Source organism: Vanacampus margaritifer, chromosome 16, assembly GCF_051991255.1.
Source record: "Vanacampus margaritifer isolate UIUO_Vmar chromosome 16, RoL_Vmar_1.0, whole genome shotgun sequence".
NCBI lineage: Eukaryota > Metazoa > Chordata > Actinopteri > Syngnathiformes > Syngnathidae > Vanacampus > Vanacampus margaritifer.
Genome location: NC_135447.1, coordinates 7,586,676 through 7,606,211, shown reverse-complemented (window position 1 = coordinate 7,606,211; position 19,536 = coordinate 7,586,676). Strand labels below are relative to the sequence as shown.

General features: G+C 40.4%; 1 protein-coding gene across 11 annotated transcripts in view; it reads right to left on the bottom strand.

Moving 5' to 3' along the window:
- Positions 1 to 19,536, bottom strand: part of LOC144035817 (RNA-binding protein Musashi homolog 2) — a 283,481-nt gene that overhangs the window by 130,471 nt on the left and 133,474 nt on the right. For all 11 annotated transcript variants that reach the window (XM_077545792.1, XM_077545794.1, XM_077545793.1 and 8 more), the window contains one exon: positions 2,476 to 2,524. In XM_077545792.1, the coding sequence (XP_077401918.1) occupies positions 2,476 to 2,524 (49 nt within the window). The remainder of the gene's footprint in view (positions 1 to 2,475; positions 2,525 to 19,536) is intronic.

The window sequence follows — 19,536 nt, the reverse complement described above, 5'->3', positions numbered from 1 at the left end:
ATGCCAATGGTCCCAGGTGAGCCATAGTCTATACAAGCCGACTATGGGCGAGAGGTGGGCTGGTGCCAGCCAACAACGGGGAAACTGCAGTGATATGACCCACAGTAAGCAACACTGCAGTGCAATCACCGATCTGTATATATTACTGGATAGCAGATAGCCCATGCACGCTGTCGAAGCCACAAGGCGGCCATCTTACTCCTCCCATCTCGCGAGCAGACAACTGTATAAACTGTACGTATATGAACAGATTAAGCATTTAAATTGTTTCTAATAAGCACTGTCTCAAATGTTCTCCAATTTCGATACTGTAAATGTATAGGATTGTATGCCAATAAATATTTCTTGGAAGGAGTAATATGGCGGCCTCGCGACTTCAAAAGTCTTGGCCTATTAGCTATCCAGTAATATATACAGATCAGTGAGGGCAATGATTAACTCTTTGACTGCCAGACGTTTTCAGAAAAGGGATGCCGTGGGTGCCAGCCGATTTTAAGCATTTTGACTGATCTTTCAAGGTCCATAGAAAATTATGTGTTTGGACTATGGAAACACACATACTACCAAAAAAAGATTGGACTCTCATCTTTCATCAGAAAAAAAAAGTTTGTTTCTACCTTATTCCGTTTTTCAGTAATCCCCAATAGAAAATGGTTAGTTTCACCTCTGTTTTGAAACAAACGTCTTTTAACGTCTTTGGCACTCCTCCATAGGATTTTACTAAACATTATTTAACGTTTTTGGCAGTCAAAGAGTTAGGGAGTGAACAGTAACCCATGCCTTGGTTAGATTTGGGCTGGATTACTGTAACTCACTTTATTTTGGAGTCACCAGTCCCCCACCACTCAAGCGTTTCCAGTTTGTCCAAAATGCTGAAGCTTACCTCCAAATTGGTGCTCGTAGGAGGGACATAACTCAATTTCTGGCTGCCTGTACAATTTCGAGTTTATTTTAACTCTTTGACTGCCAGACGTTTTCAGAAACGGGATGCCATGGGGGCCAGCCGATTTAAGCATTTTTGACTGATCTTTCAAGGTCCACAGAAAATTATGTGTTTGGACTATGGAAACACACATACTACCAAATGAAAGATTGGACTTTCATCAGAAAAAAAAGTTTGTTTATAACCTTATTCCGTTCTTCAGTAATCAACTATAGAAAACGGTTAGTTTCACCTCTGTTTTGAAAAAAACGTCTTTTAACGTCGTTGGCACTCCTCCATAGGATTTTACTAAACGTTATTTAACGTTTTTGGCAGTCAAAGAGTTAAGATTATTTTATTTGTTTTTAAATGGTCTCGCCCCACTTACGCACTTGCCTCAGGTCAGCGGACCAGATGCTCCAGGAGGTACAGAGGACTAAGCTCAGAGGGGATCAAGCTTTTCCCATTGTTGGCTCCTCTTTTTGGAATGACAGGCAAGCCCCCTCTCTGGCCATTTTTAAAACTCGCCCCAAAACACATTTTTAATTGATTGTTTTTTTACTGTCTTTGTTGCAGATTTTTACTCTATGTATAACACTTTTTAAGCAGCTGGTTGCTATAAAGTGCATTATAAATACAGTTGAGTTGAATTGAGATGTCAGGATGCTGCTATGATGTTACAATCACAATCTTGTGGCGTGCATGGCAGATTTTGTACCGTCAACTCTCCAGTTCGGAAGCAACTACCGCTGCCCCAGTCGGTCAACTGAGCAAGTATTTAATGAACAAATGTAGTGCTTTTAAAGTTGCCGAGGATGAGTCTCTGTCGACCAATACTTTCCTCAATAAGGCCCAGTTCAGTGTGAAGGAGTGACGAACTAACAAGAAAACTGAATGATGTGACAGGAAAAGCCTGCATCCTTCTCTTGCGGAAATACCTGTCAGCGCCCGTTGACTTCTCACAGACACAATGATCGAGACGTAGCGAGAAGGACAGAAAGAGACACACACAGCAACAGAGCCAGGCCCGCTGTTGCTTTTAAGTTCCTTTAACAGCCAATAGAAGCGGCCCAGATAATCGGCAGCCCCTATGTGTGGTAACCAGTGGTTAAATCCAGCCTTTGAGTGCGCTGTTTGGCTTAAACACAGTGCTGGCTTATGGCGCAAGGAGGAAACCTGTCTTTGGAAAGTCCTCTGCTTGAGAGAGAAACGTTCCCTCATCTAAAGATAAGACGCCGATGAGCGCGCGATAAAGTCAGTGCTTCTCCTGGCCGTTATCTGACACTGTTATCTGACTGCACAGCACCCAGCATCTCGCAATCTTACACCCTTTAAGCACATCTCTGAAAGGCGCAAACACCACGACCTGCGCAAGTACACACAAGCTAATGCCGAAGCATTCTAAACACCGTAGCATCTTATTGATCAGTGTGACACGCTCTCATTGTTCAACAGATGAGACACCTAATATCACGGTGAAATGGAACTGTTCTGTGTTATCGCACAAGGAAAGGACATAAAATGACTGCTTTTTCAGTTTACCGGGTACTCACCTCTATGTCTGTTCGTAGTCTTATCAAACATAAGCATGGCGTCGTCAACCTGAAAAAGAGGAAAGAATAAGCCCTTGTTAGTAAATATTTGGTGTCATCATCCGACAAACTCATTCCATTTAATTAATGGCAGATAATGTGAAAAATAACCACTGCGGCATTGTCATCCAGACACCGTTTTCCTTTTCTGATTCTCTGGCAAAGATATGTGAGTGAAAAGTGGCAGAAAATGACAATAATGACAAGCACTGAGGAAAATGGAGAACTGTTTGGACAATTTGTTTGATGAACACCGATGTCCATTCTTGGGGAAGGAGACGGATAAATGCATTACGCTAAGCGAAAGTGAGACAAATGGCCATCCGTCCTCATCTCACAGGCGCGGCAGCAGGAGCATCCACCATAATATCATCCCTCATCATGTCCAATAAAGCCACACACAGATAGTCGGGCTGCATTTTTTCCTTCGCGCCATCTCCTATCCACAGACAACCTGTGATTTTTATATCTTTGAAGAACTGCTTTAAAAACAGAGTGAGGCATGCTCATTCACTCCGTAATTTTGTCTTCGGGGGGAATATAAAAAGGACAGAGACCCGGGGAACAGCGGCAGACGTGGGGGGGGGGGGGGGGGGGGGGTTCGGGGGGAAGCGAGAACGCTGCACCGCTCGCTTCCTGGTTATGGTTTCTAGGTAAGTGTAACGCTGTACCTCCAAGGCTTTATGCCGTGCGGGGGGAAATGCGTGCGCACAGGCCTGTGTCTGTGTTTTTCATGGGAGGGTGGAAAAGCTTTGGGAGAAGATGGGACGAGACAAGAATAGGGGTCTCAGTCAAGCAGAACTGTCTGATTGGATAAAAAGTAGTCCCTGGCAGCCAGGCAGACTCGCACTGGCACACTGCTCTTGCCACACTCTCGCTACACATTTGGCACAGATGTTGACGTTGCCAGGCAAGATGTTGGCACGGCGTGTGGAACCTGCTGATTTTCTGCACAGCTCACCAACCACATGCGGCTTTTTGGATTTTTTTTTGGTTTTGCGTGTGAAGGTAACTCTCATTTGGATGAGGTGGCTAACAAATTATAGCTAAAGAAACATCTGCAATCACATCACTGCTGCAATCCATCTTGTATTTGAGCACAGCAGACGTATAGAAAAGCACCGATAGGCCGAAAGTGGAGAAGAGGCGGGGCTTACAGTAATATCTCACCAGCATTGTCTGCATGGTGTCAATAGTCAGGTTTTTAAGCGAATTTTGTGAAAATGTGCAAAACAGACCATTTGTTGTTCTTTTGCGAATATTGAGAGGGGACTCCGTCGCTGTAGGTGGCGCTATACACCATAGAGATGTGATCCACCAATAATTTAAAAGAAGAAGAAGAGGAAGCGACTGCGCCATGCGATGATGTCGTATGAGTTTGCTTTTGTTATTCTTTATAAACCGTAGCGTTTTCCATCTAAACTTGCATGAATATTCACTTCTTTAATTAATTCAAAAAATATTTCCGTTTCGTCGTGCCCCCAAGCATACCTTACTTTATCGTGTGACGTAATATTCGGTCAAAATGTGTGACGTGTATCCGGTCTTGTCAGCGTTTATTCGCAAAACCTGTTTCCATAGCCAAAATTTGCAATACTTATTTTTATGTTTTGTTTTATTTTACAGTAATATATATTTTAGTTTAAGAGTTTAGAGGGTTTCTTTTTATGAATGCAAAGCACTGCATTTGGTGTTGTCTTTTTAACAAACCCTAGTTAACAGGGAAAAAGGTAGCCAACACATATGTGTGTATATTCTACGATCAAATAAAATACATGTCAGCGGTAAGAATAACTTGCCCAGAATAAACAAGGTTAACTTTACAGACACATAAATTCAAAAGCTAGAGCAAACTTTTTGAGTTTTGCCAGCTGTGAGAAATATGCTACCTAATTATTATATGATGGGACAACATAAAATGTTAGTACTAAGCAATAACACCAACAGCATCAGCTTTATCAAGAGACATTTATAATATCATCTGTCCTCGTGTTATCTCACAGAAATCACATTACAGTGAGAGAAAGTGTGATAACTGCAGTTTGTAGTCGGGGGATTGTGACTTCATTGCCTTGGTTTAAAAGGACAATGAAGAAAAAAGAGACACTTTTGCTATAAAGGAAAACATTTTGAGAAGTACCAAGCGGTACACCCTGAACTGGTGTCATTAAATTAAATGTGAGAAAATATGAGGTGTGTATTTTTCACTTCTTAACTCTTTGACTGGCAAAAACATTAAATAACGTTTAGTAAAATCCTATGGAGGAGTGCCAAATACGTTAAAAGACGTTTGTTTTGTGTCAAAACAGAGGTGAAACTAACCATTTTCTATTGTTGATTACTCAAAAACGGAATAAGGGAGAAACAAACTTTTTTTTCTGATGAAAGATGAGAGTCCAATCTTTCATTTGGTAGTATGTGTGTTTCCATAGTCCAAACACATAATTTTCAAAATGCTTAAATCGGCTGGCACCCACGGCATCCCTTTTCTGACAACGTCTGGCAGTCAAAGAGTTAACACTAAAATTTGACATTATATCATAACTTGTGACAGTGGCAGATGGAAGAGATTGTTAATCCATTGCTAAACATTTGTATGTTATTTTAAAGTGGAAGTCAACCTTAAACATTTCTTGACAATTATATGCTACCTCACTAGTCGAAACATGACATTCTGATTAATATTACATTTGTGGAATACGAGTTATGAAGCAAAATCCAGCCATTTATATCTATGTCGGGGGCGGCCATTTTGCCACTTGCTGTCTCGACTGAAGAGGACATCAATGTTGCTCAGGTCTCAGGTAACGACCAATCAAAGCTCAATTTCAGAAAACAGGTGAGCTGCGATTGGTTGTTGCCTGAGCCCTGAGCAACATTGATGTCATCTTCGGTCGACAGCAAGTGGCAAAATGGCCGCCCCCTGAGATGGATGAAAACGGCTGGATTTTGCTGCATAACTCATATTCCCACTAACACATATTTAGACCAGTTGGGCTGCATAGACTATATTGTCCCCAAAAAATGTGGGGGTTGACTTGCCTTTTAAAAAGTCAATGCTGACAAAGAGTAGCATTTGACTTCATCAACTGTAGTGTAATTTTTTACAGAATTTTGGCAGGCTGGTTGAATTCCGTAACAACCTCACACTATCAACAACCAGGCGGCCTTGCTAGAAGTCGGCATTCCACTATTTCTGCTGCTACGGATACCATAGAAAGCATTGCCAGCCCAAGGCAGAAAGCTGAAGGGAGATCTGTTAAAGGAAGCGTATTACATAAATATATGATGCCATGACATTATTAGAGGAGAACCATCCTGTCATACAAGGAACACTGATTCATGGTGAAGCACTGATGGGCATTTTAACAGCAAATGTGCACATCATGCGAGGGTCACACTCTCGACGTCGCCTCGCTCTGTGTCACTCTCGGTCGGGCCCTCCCGTTCGCTCTCTCCGGCACCAGCAGACTCTATAGAACCGTCTCCTGTGCTTGAGGGCTTTTCAATGTAGTTATTCAAGCAGAACACAACTGTGTGCCTCCATCTGATAGAAGGTTAAGGACCTCTTCACTGCGCACAAAAAAGCCCGCCACACAGAGGTGAGGCCAGGCTCACCTCAGGGAAGAAATCTTTCTCTGTCCTCCTCCTCCTTCGCTTTCACTCTTTCCCTTTTCTCCTGGCTTGGTGAAAAGAAAGGTTCAAAGGATAATGGCTGTCTTATCACTATGTAAAAGGGGGGAAAGGGAACTCCAGCGAAGTGGCTGGCCTTTTGTGACAATGAAGAAAGGAGCAGAAGTCTATTTCGCGGTGGTATATGCACTGGAACCATCCATGACCACTTAAAAAATTGGAGAGTGCGGCGAGGCAGTTGAGGGGGCAAGAGGCCAGGCGGCTCTTTAACTAAACCTGCAGCGAGCAAACAAGGCCAACAGGTGAAGAAAAGACATGAGACGACTGATTTGGCTTCCCGAAGCTTCATGTAAATTTCAGCGCATTTGTGAGGAACGCCCGATTTTCTTTGGCTGTGCTGACCTTATACGTATACAAATGTAATTTAAGTACCAAAACTACATTTTTAGTTTAACAGTTTTTTGTTTTTGTTTTCAGTTGCTAAGAGAAACCTGTTGGCCACCTCATGCTCAACTGCATGTAAAAATAGGATTAAAATTAGATTTTAAATCTGATGCTGGATTTCACTTTCCTTTCTTTGGTCCTTCCTCGGGTCTCCTGACGGCCTCACGACTCTGGCTGGAAGTGTTCGGTTTAGGTGAACGGTATGGGATTTTTTAATAGGTTTTAGGTGAACGGATGAACACACACACACACACAAATACTCACTCATACAAAAAAAAGAAAGAAAAAAAAAGAGCGCAATGATGATATGTCAAATCAGTAAAATTACCGAATGAACAATACTGAGCTCTCCAGGAAAAAAAAAAAAAAAAAAAAAAAAAAAAAAACATTTTAAATCTGATGAAACCTAAAACATAATGTCATGCTGAAGCCTGAATAATATGAAACCCGCCTATTTTCTTTGTACTTTTACAAAATAAATCCATAACAAAAGACAAATACATGATGATTTGAAAAAAAAAAAAGAGGAAAAGTTCTGCAAGTGATGAATTATGTATCAAAGGACAAAGGCATCAATAAGGGCTAATGTGCTATGTTTGGATTGGAAAACAGCAGACCTGCCAGGTGACGGGGAGATTTAAGAGCTCTGGAAATGAATTATGACAGCGATTTAGATAGGTGTCAACTGCACATTTACATTCAACTCATGGCAGGAAAACTAGAGAAGGAGCTTTTTTTTTTTTTTTACAATTTGAGGTGACACTGATATGGATGATAGCTGATGCCAAATATAGTCAGGTCAAAACCACATACGGTCACCTAGGACTCTTTGTGTTGATGTTTTGAGCTATCACGAGTGTTGCACGTCTGATTTTGAAGTTACATATACCCGGTGTTATTAATTTCGTCTTTTTGATTTGATTTCAAAACATTCCTCGCTCTTCCATGTTGTTAAAGAAATCACCAATGAATTAAAAGAAACATTTTTTTAAGCCTCTTTGCTTGTCAAGCATCCATCTTCCTTGGGAGTCATTGAGCAGGAGAGCGATTCCCCAAATTCTCTTGGGATTTAACTGCGCCATAGCTTTTCAAAGGGAGCCGGGTAAAAAGGGTGTTGAAAAAAAAAAAAAAAAAAAAAAACTCCCTATAGAGCTCAATGAAGTATCACATCATTAGGATCATTACCACTATGACAAATAAGGGTCACGGTCAAGGAGAAAGCTCAGATGGCTCTGTCCCTTCATCAACACTCCCTTTGCAGAGTAGATCATCTCATATTCTATTTCAGTGATGACAATTAAGAGAGAAATGATAGCGGCCCAGCGACAATGGACAAATTTGTAACAACCCTTTCAATTGTTCTTCTGTCGAGGGGAGTCTATATCATTGTCAGAGGATGTTGAATTGCGCACAGAGCTGCATCTACGCTCGAGTGCCTTTACAAGTGGTGGTTTAACAAAGAGCAGAGGGCACAATTTTTTGCTTCCTTTCAGCTCTTGTAATTACACATTTCGGGGGGCGAAGTTTTCTTAATTGTTAGCCTATGGGTGGCTTTCGGTCATGCAACAGAGAACGCAGGCAACAGAGAAATATACTGGATAGTTAAGGAATTAGAAGGTCATGTGCTGATCAGTTCCTTCTAGGCATCGACTGCATTAGGCTGGAGGATGTTCACAATGGAGATGAGCCTTCCTCTTTCTACAAATCTGCAATCCTAATGACAGTGACCTGACCAGCTGTCTTGTTATCGGGGATGAAAACTGATATTTCATGACTCCTCCCACCCATCTCATTGCTGCTTGGCTTTTGTTCCATCTGGATAAACCGCTTGGCAGATTATTAGCTTCTTGTTTCTGGAAAGGTACAATGTGTCTTAAAATAAGCAGATTTATGGATGCATGGGCAATTTTCAAAAAATAAAAAATTTAGATGATAGAATAATCATTGCAAATCATATTACTGGATCAGTCCAGAATATATAAGCATTTGTTACTGGTGAATGACAACGGCCCAAAAAATATGTCTTCGAGCAGTCATCTGACGATAATAACTATGGAGGACCAGAACTGCCAAAATAAAACATAAACAAATAAATAAAAGTGAAAATAAAAATGGACATGAAAAAATAAAAAATAATTAAAAATAAATAAATAAATAGAAAGATGAAAATAAACATGGAAATAACTACAAAAATAAATATATAAAAATAATTAAATATTAATCAATAAAGAAACACACTATTCTCTAATTTATTAATTGTATGTTGCATTGTTATTGATATCTAATTCTTTTTTTTATCTTGCTTTTATTTTTTTATTTATTGCTACTTTTATTTATTTTTATTTATGTTCTTTTATATTTAATTTTGATTTATATCTTCATATTCGTTTTTATTTACACTTGTATTTATTCATTATTTTGACAGTTTTGGCCCATAAATATCTGCGTTATTATTAATTACAAACACCGTGGCATGACCGTCAACACTTATTTGAGCAAGTTTCCTTCATGTTGACATTAACAAAACGGCTTGAGAGAAGACAATTTCTCAAATGTGTCACAATTGCATATTCATGAGGTCCCCTGCTCTGCATCCAAGGAGGTCGCTATGGTGATGCAAAGTGATGTTCTCGCAGAGAGCTTCTTGCCGATCCAAGCACGGAGGCTCACAGTGCAGCTCAGACCAGCAACGAACGTACAATTAAAAAGACAGTCATGCTGATGGCACATTCAGCTGCTATAAAAGAAACGTTACGAAAGGAGGATGCCCTTAGGAGGATTCTACAGTTTTAAGTGGAGGACTGAACATTGTTTTGGTAAAATATTATTTCATTATAAGACACCCTTTAGAAAAATTAAATACAGTGCAAAAAAGTAATCAGTCGACACAGTCTTTTTTTCTCTCTAGAAATGATCATTTTATGGGTGCTTTAACCCTGAAGTAATTCCAATTATGCATTCAAAATCTTTTCTTATCCTCCAGTGAATCATGTTTATATATTTATTTTTTTTACTCTGGTGTATCATGTTTACTGCCATAGTTGTTGTTTTCACAATGGGTAATTTTATAGGAAAATGGCTGCCTTTTTTTTTTCTTTTTCTGGAGAGCTCAGTATTGTTGATTCGGTAATTTTACCGATTTGACATGCCATCATCATTGCTCTTTTTTTTTTTTTTTTTTTTGTATGTGGGTGAGTATGTGTATGTGCGTGTATTCTTTAGTTCACCTAAAACCTATTAAAAAATCCCATACCGTTCACCTAAACCGAACACTTCCAGCCAGAGTCGTGAGGCCGTCAGGAGACCAGAGGAAGGACCAAAGAAAAGAAAGGAAAGTGAAACCCCCCCCCACAAAAAAAAAGGAAAATGGCTGCCTTGTTGCTGAACCTCAAAGATGCAATGAAGGATACACTTTATGATTTGGCTCATATGTGAGGCACGCTCGTTTAAACCTACCTCTGACCCTCTAATAGAAATCTGGACATGACTTTGAAGGTCGTGCCTTCCTGGACGAATGGGACCTCGGTATGTTGTGATGCTTGCTCCCACGTTTGACCTTCCAGTCATATCCTCATACTTGAACTCCGTATGTTTGGAGGATGTTGGCCCTGCCCTTGTCCATCAATCTTCTTGTCTTTCTTTGCCAAGCTGCAGGAACTACCCATTATGGAGTCATTTTATTAATAGGACCCCCTTTTCCTCTCTGCCACTCTCTCACGAGAGTGCCTCCCCTTTCTGTCAGAATAGAGTATGCCTGCAAGCCACCGCCCATGAAACTACAGTGTCGGGGCTTTCCCTCATTCTCCCACGTGAAAGCTCAGCCGGGGAAATATTTTTTGCTTTCAAGCTAAAATAGTATTTGGAGAGGTGAGCAATCCTTAAGCCCCAGAGCAAACAGTTTAACACAGAGGACCTATTTAAAATGATTTTCTTCCTCCCTGCAAAGCCAATCTGATTTTCCTCACACACATGCACACACACACACACACACGCGCGCGCACACACTCGCAATAGATTTTACAAAATGATGCACCTTTTTCCACTCCTCTTTGTTAATGTAGAAATAGCTAGAGGCAGAAATACGTAAGGGGCAAAAAAAAAGGTCAAACGATGCAGTGATATGTTGAGGGGCACTGTGTAAAAAATACAGTCCGTTGGAAGCAATGCGGTTATTTTAAAGGCTGCAAATAGCCACCATGGCGTTGGATGATCCATTACATATATTTAAATGCTTCGATGTGCAGGTTGCGGGTTTGAATCCTGCTCCCTGTGTGGTGTTTGCACTTTCTACACGTGCTTGTGTGGGCTTACTGCAGCTCCTACAATTTCTTCCCACATTCCAAAAACATGCAAGTTAAGTCGACTGAAGATTCGAAATGATGGTTTACACAATCAGGATTCGACGACAATTCCGTCAGAAGATGGAGCAATACATCGATTTACTTTACGTTTATGATTACTACGGCATTTGTGGGAGAGCGGGACTGGCCCATCACAAATACCGAAAACCCATGTATAACTGACGGCAACGGAATTTTGTCTTATTTCGTGGAGTTATTAATAAATGACGTTATTGATCGATCAGACAAATTAAAGGGATTACATCATGGAATTTTAAGCTCTTCTACAGTTGACTATAGGCATATAATGATTAAATCTTACCTTTGACAGCATGGCGATGTATTTTTTTTTTAAATGAAACATGAGGTATATTGTTAGGTTTTATTAAGTAAAACAGCCGGTTCAGTAAAGCCCCGCCTCTCCCCGTGTGGTTGCCGCACCCCTCTCGTCCGACCTTCTGCTTACAGGGTGAGCGCGCCAACCACTACACCGTTCACACCTAATAAAGTCAAAAAGTTCCAACAGCTCGTTTTCTCAGGTTGGGAGGGGTTGATGGTTGGAGAGCAGAATGAGCTAGAATTTCTCATAGAGGGGCAAATGGAGAAAAGCACAACATGGCTAAAAGCTCCAAAAAGTTGATTTTTTTTCACGTTGCTGTCCCTTTAAGACAATACAGCTGATCATCGATATTGCATAAAAGGCAAAATATTGTCCGATCACGATAAAGTCCACTTACGTGTAGATGTGAGTCTAATGGTTGTATTTGTTTACGTATCGTCAATGGCAAAGATCAACATTGATCACCTGCTGAACATTTGCATCTTTTTTTTTTTTTGATAGCAACTAGTAGTCAACCAGTTTGTTGATGAATCGATCACTGAGAATTTTTTATTTTTTTTTTCTGGAGAGCTCAGTATTGTTCATTCGGTAATTTTACCGATTTGACATATCATTGCTCTCTCTTTTTTTTTTTTTTTTTTTTTTGTATGTGAGTGGGTTAGTGTGAGTGTGAGTGTATTCATTAATTCACCTAAAACCGATTAAAAAATCCAAAACCGTTCACCTAAACCGAACACTTCCAGCCAGAGCCGTGAGGCCGTCAGGAGACCCGAGGAAGGACCAAAGGAAAGTGAAATCCAGCAGACCAGACGCCACCCACCAGGCCACCGACCATCACCAACCCCAGATCACTGAGAATTCTGATGATTGTGCGGAATTACGAGCAGACTCATCTCGTCTTGAAGTGATTGAGGCGAGAATGAAGTGTGCTGTTGACTCCGTCTCAAGGAGTTTGGGTAGAATTAAATGTCAGTCAAAACAAACTCCACGGAGGTCATATATTTCCATATAAAACATCCCGATGACAAGGTAACAATAATATTAAGTGGCCTCGTTCTCTTTGTGATTTGTTGTAAAAGCGCAGCGATGCATTGTGAAAAACCTTGAGTTTTTTTTTTTCAGCGAACAATTAGCTGGAAGTTAAACGAGTCTGGAAGAGCGCATTCAATTCTATGTGTGTTGCTCTTTTTTTTTTTGAAGGCTGCGAATCTCAATGTGGCCTTCTGCAGGCGCTGAGGGTACTCGAGAACAGGAATGTGCTTCTATTGCGGGCTGGTTTTGAGCCACCATCTCGAGGTAAGAGTTATTTATTGTGCTCTCTTCGTGAATGATCGGAAGCGACTCAACCGGCAGCTCCGTTCTTGGAGTCAAGGTTTACGTGACGTACTTTGATACCAACAGGTGAACGAACACCGGGGATCGAAATCCCATTTATTTTGCACAAAATGGCCACCGGTGCTTATACCTCGTGCGTCGCTTAGATTAGGCTCAAGCTTGAAGGACATTTCAATAATGTGTCACTTCGCCTAAGATTTGAATAGAACGCGCGCCGATAGAAAACTTTTCATCTCTTCATGCAAAACACTTTCATCTGTTATTTTGTGATAGCCTGTCTCTCTTTGTCAGCACAAATACGGAAGGCCCGATTTGAATATGGTTACACATCCCTCTATTTATTAAAGCTTGGATTAACATGACAGGAAGTTTTGTCTGGGGGCTCTTTAAGATGGCTCAGAGAGGCAATCTGGTGACAGTAATAGGATCCAGCTAATATACTTGACTGATGCTCCTTTCCCAGTGTTATAAAGCAGAACAATGGGAGTAGGGTTCTGGGAGTGAATACATTGTGTTTGGTAATAGTGTGTGTATCCATGTGTGTATCTGGAGGACTATGGTGCGCTAATCAGCCAGAATACCATCACTTAGCAAATATACTGGCGGAGGAAATAAAAAATACTAAAAGGTCACAGAGCAATTCCATCAGGACATCTATTCTACAATTAACTGAATAGACAAAGGATCTGACATTAGTGCAAGAGGAATATTTTAGCTCTGTGTCTCTGAGTTTGTCGAGATTTGTTAAAGGTTGGCTTTGAATATATGGAAATCTTTCTAATTGTATTTCTTTCTTTCTTCTTTTTCTATGCCGTACGATTCACAAAGAAAATTGATTACTGGGGATGTTTGAAAGGGCCGTTTAAACGGCCCGACTTTATTTTTATTGTTGCTGAAAAATATGGCCGTCCCTTTTAGCCTTAATTTACGATTTGTAAAAAAAAAAAAAAGTCAATTAGTGCTGTCACTATCAAATATTTTTTAAATTGATTAATCTATCAATTATTCAATCGATTAATCAACTAATCAGATTACTGATTCAACTAATTCTGCATTAAAATGTATTACCAAAGCATTTTTGCCCCCTGAGAACTGTTTATTGGGGTTCATTTCATACTTCTTATTCGTTTATAAGGGGATTGATGTTGTATTATATTACTAGTTCGGTCATTGTTTTCCGAAGTAAAAACGGATGATTGTAAATGTCTTATATATTGATTGAGCACAGAAAATAATCAATCTTCTTTCATGAAGGACTACAGAAATAAGTGAACATATACTGTTGATATGCTGGAATCACAGGGTTTGGTCGATTTAAAAAATAAATAAAAATATGGCTCCAAACGATTACGCGATTATCAAAAAAGTTGTTCATTAATCGTGACAGCTCTATGGTCAGGGACCAGGTAGCCCCAAAGGACTACATGAGTAGCCCGCGGTCCTGCCTCAAAAATAGCTTACCAGTAATAGGGCATTGTGATTTTCTAGGAAATTTTTAAATTTAAACAATGGAAAAGATTTCTAGAATGAAAGTGTTGCATATTGATATTTATCTATATCCCAATTTTTGTGAGAAATCATCAGCATGATCAGTTTCTTCACATATATAATTAATTATTAATGATAACTAGAATTTTCACTAACAAATCTTTTTAAAACTAACTCTGGTAATCGCCTTGCCTTGCGTCGATCAATTTTGGTGCTTGATATTTTTTTCCCCCACGATTGAGCAAATTTGTTACGTCAGAGGCGTGCTTCAAGCACGTAGCCCTTCGCACGAACAAACAAAACTTTTACAACACATGGAGGCTAGACTAGTGAGCGGGGTTAGCGGATCAAACTCGCATCTGTTTCGGAGATAGAAAGGAATCCGTGCATCTCCCCCAAACCTCTCAATAATAATTAACAATCTACTGATAGCGGCCAAATGCCAACAGTCATTAGCGCCCAGCACCGAGCAAGAACACAGATGTAGCTGCGGATGCACTCAAACGTAGATGATATGTGGCCACCCATACCAAAGCGCCACAAACCATCTGTGGATAAGATATTAGATTACAAAATGTCCATTTTCAGCCCCACCAGGAAACACGGAGCGATTGTGCAATCGCATCTGCCTTGTTTAACACTTACGCTTAAAGAAATGGATGACAAGTTCAATTGTGAAATTGCATTGGACCTCTGACTTGTTCACTGATAGCGCTATTTGCATGCACTCAAGCAGCGTGCACAAAAAAAAAAAAACGCATCTGACAGTTATCTTTGATTTTATTTAGAAAGGATTTTCAGTGGCGTCGGCGCGGCAAAAGATTCCGCGCTTTGGCTTCCTGGTGCGATTTCTCTCTCGCCGAATCTGTCACTCTGTGCCTCGGTGACAGGGTCAGATAGAGAGAGCAAAGTGGTGAGAGGTGTGACAGTGTGAGCAGATGAGGGTCGCTCCGTGTGGAGGCCCTCAGCATGACACCCATCACGGCTATCCAGACAGACGCCAGTTGGTCCGAATAATGCCACCCACCACACTTGGCTCTGGGAGGGAGCCCAGGAACCATATGGAGGCCAGAAGCCAATGGACCACCAGGAGAAGACTGACATTTCAGGCTGGCTATTGTTAATCAAACTGAGCTTCCATTAGTGTCCATTAACCAAATATGTAATGATTGTACACGGCTCTTACTGCTGATCACATAACCGTGGTTATAAGGGATGGGCGAGCCGATACCAGGCCTTCTTTTTAGGGCTGTGACAATAACCGCGATATCTTTATATTGCGATATTAAAATTGCCACGTTATTGTCGTCATGTTATGATTTTAAAAGCAGCATATGTCCAACAATTTTTGTTGTTGTTGTTTTTTTGCCAGCTTTAGCCAAATACAACAATGTGAACCATGAGCCAATAGGAACACACGTTGTGCTCGGTTCATGAGTGATTCAAGATGGCGGCATGGATTTAGCAGAAGACTCTCAGGTTTCGTGAGCATTCATAATTTCGCCCCCCCCCCACCACCACCACCACACACACACACTTAATTAATAATCATCAAGTTATGTTCATATTATGATATTGTATTGTGATGTTTGGATATTGTTTATGATAAGAAATAACAAGAATAAAAAAATCCCCAAAACGTATGAATACGTTCTATTTTAAATGTGTCCCAAAGACGGATTTATACGTTTTTATGTCAGTTTTTATGCTAGAGCAGAAGGCTTTGACGCAGCTTCTCAACGGCAAAGAACAGTTGAAGAAATTGTATTTTGGGTGGTATTGAACAACCCTAATAATAATAATAATAATAATAATAATAAATTTTATTTGTTATGCACTTTACATTTCAAAAATATCTCAAAGTGCTACAGAGAGTACAAAATCAACCTTAAAACCTACATCAGTTAAGAAGCTAAGAGGTTACAGCAAGGAACTGGTTAAAAGTAGCGACACACTGGGAGTAAAGACTAAAGCTAATCGGCATTTGTACTGTTATTGGTTTGAGGGAAAAAAACATTGAACACCCCAAAACTCTATACACGTTTTCACTCTATTCCCTGTACTGACACCCACTATCAGGAATGCACCTAAAATTGTCTTGCCTTATCTGCTGACTTCCTGCCCCCATTTTATGACAGTGACACTCATCTTCCCCAGCCCTCTGATCTCTACGTCAACACGCAGCTCACACGAACCCGCCCATCTGCAAGGCACACTTTCAACGTACACAGATTGAGTGCGCGCTTTAAGTAGGGTTACCGGCAAAATCGACGTCGAGAGTCTGCGTTCACCTGACAAGGTAACGCGGCGTAAGGTGGCTTCCGTAGCGGCTACCCGGCCGTTCTCCTGGGCGCAATTTACCAGCGGCGGGTACGAGATCAAAGCTGGTGCTGACAGACTTGGCAAACACAAAGATGTATTTAACTCGTCGCTGTTTTCTTTAGCGGCTTTCTGTCTTGCTAAGGCCCCGCGATGATGATGACGGGGGTTTATTAGTCGTCAGTTGGCCGGGTTGGCGGCTCTGCGGTCGTCCGCGGCTGGATTCAAACTTCTCCGGGCACGGTGATGACAGGATACGAGGTACTCTGCGGTTACTCGCTGGAATTCGAATGTCAATCGCCCTGCCCAGTGCCCCGTCCCCCCCCTCCCTCTCTCGCTCTCGTTTGTCATCTCTCCTCCCTCCCCTCTCCCCTGCTGTTTGTCAGGGCTGGTGATTAGCTGTCACCCTCTGCAGAAGCAGATAACACCCCACACAGCCTGTTTCCCCCTCTGGGAGCATGCACACACGTAAAACGGGGGAAAATGCACAAATAAAGGCGCGAGCGTGTGTACATGCATGCACACTAAAGACACTCGATAACGTAAAAATAGTATCGTCCGCAGCCGTTTTGTATTCGTTTACCAAGATGTACTTATCCGTAGTGTCTGCGGTAACTGGATGCCATTTAGATCTTATCGCTCTTGACTGTGATTAATGCTCTGCGCATCGATTCTAATTGCAATTCCTTTCTTTTCAACAAATTTAAGATGCAATAAACAGTTTGTTGGCAATGTTACTCTGCATCTTTCCAAGCACAATTTGAGTTGGCTGCGTGAGCTGATTTTGAGACATTATGACTTGGCATTCGCCAGCCCAGCTGCAGCTGTTGAATTGCCATCGCCGCATAATTCTTGCTCAACATTTTCCTGCTATTTATAACTTCAAAGAGTACTTCAACACTCCTCGCACTTTTCGGACACAGTTGCACTTGTGACAAGCTTAGTTCTTTTTTTGTTATTCCTCAAACAATCTAGGCCGGAATAAAAATCACTGATATTTTTGCCAGGACAATTAATGTAGTAATGAAATATATCTTCAAGCTGCAGAAGTCTGGTAAGATCGCTTCTTTCTTCCTGTCCAACACCCAATGATTTATCATATTTACAGGATTTACCTTATTTCTGTTTGTTACTTTTAACTAAGTGCCGTGAAATCCAGTGTATAACACGCACCTGTTTATAATACGCCCGGCCCGAAAATCATCCTTTAAAAATCAGATTTTTTCTCTGTACTTGCATAATAATGATTTGCAGCTATCCTTTTAATATCAGCGTTAATAATAATAATTTTATTATCTCATTCACTCTCAGCCATTTTATCTGAAGCAACCACGTGGCTGTTTTACTAGGACAGAATATTCAGTTCTATTTCTATAAAAACATCCTATTACAATATATATATATATAAGATTAAAGTCTCTTCTTTCATCAGGAAAAAAAAAGTTTATTTGTATCCATTTTGCAGCAAATAGCATTAGAATATAGCTAAGTTTCATCCTTATTCACAAAACTGTTGAAAACATTGGGAAAAAGCTTGTTGCAACATGGCCCTGGCTAATCTCTTATACTCTGCTGCCACCTGCTGGCCATTTTTTTGGAGTAATCACCATCGCTTTAAGCCACCTCCATGTCAGAAGCTGTATCAAAGCCTTCTGTATACTTATATATACTGTAATTTTTTTTTTTTTAAATAAATATGTTTTGGGCCGTGCAGGACAAAGTATATCTTCTTACAATCCCCGGCACTGCCTTGGTACTGGTAAAAGTCTAAGCAATATGAAAATTATTGGTTTCCTTTTTAAGCCCCCTGGATAATACCCTATCTCGATTTGGCCTCCTTTTTTTTTTGTTGCAACAAAATGAGTGTTATTTACGGTATTATACAGTAATTTATCAAACCGCACCACGTCTCTTATTCTATTCTATATGGTGGCTTTGGCTAGAAAAATATATTCAAAGAAGTGTCTTTCAATCAATTCAGCATAAACTGTACCCACACCATTTCAAATATGACTGAGTATATACACAACATTTCCCTTGAATTTGTTCAGAATCATAAAAAAAAAAAAAAAAAAAAGTACAACCGAAGCACAAGCGGCATCCAAATGTGCTGAGTCTGGGAGACTCATCTAAAATGTTGAACGGGTTGTGTGGTGAAGGGTGTTTGCTATTTCCAAACCAAATGTGCCTCGCCAGACATTAGTCGCTCTTTTGCACCTCAGTGGCAGGTGCTGCAGCAGCAGCTGGACATGGTGCAGAAGGATAAATGATCTTTAATTTATTGAGGTTTAAATGAAATGAATGGATGCGGATTAACTCTTCAAGGAAAACGTTTTAGGTTCGGGCAAAATGTAAACTCAATAACTATATATTTCTAGGGTCGGGTGAGTACCAATACCAAACATCAGGCCTTATTTCAAGGTATCACGATGGTGGCTCATTGTGGCCACTTTTTTAAAAATATAATTTCATGTATGAAAAATACAAGTGTTTTTTTGGTGATTGGTGACCTCTCAACAGTTGAGTACTCAAACTGGTATCAGTCTGAAAAGAAGTGGTATCCAACATCCCTATGTCATTCACTAATACACATTGTTAGTCTCAGATTTGCCCTCACCTATAATTTCCAGCAACTTGTAGTAAACATTTCTTTGCTGCTCTCACATACATTGTATATAATAATAAAAACCTAATCTTCCACATGCTATGTTGATGATACAGTGACTTACCGCCAAAGGCACCTCAACTGAATCAAGCATATGTGTTTTATTATTTAAAAGGACACAGAATATGTTTCGACTCCAAAGCAAAAAAATAACACTGGCATATACATAAATCAACATTAGCTGCATAATATTTCATTTGATCAAAAGGTTGGGAGAGCCAATTCCCAGCTCGCAGAACAGCAGCATCAATTCCCTTATGGTTTAACTTCATATTAATATGGCAGGAAAAGGCCCACCTTCACCCCCACACACTTGTATCATTTCTACTTTCACAATAGTAAGAAAGATTGTAATGTAGCAGATAAATATACAGCATGGATTTATCTTTTGCCCCTAAGCAGCTTTGTTCTGGGAACTCTTGAACAATGCTGGCTAATCATAGCATTTGAAACATTAC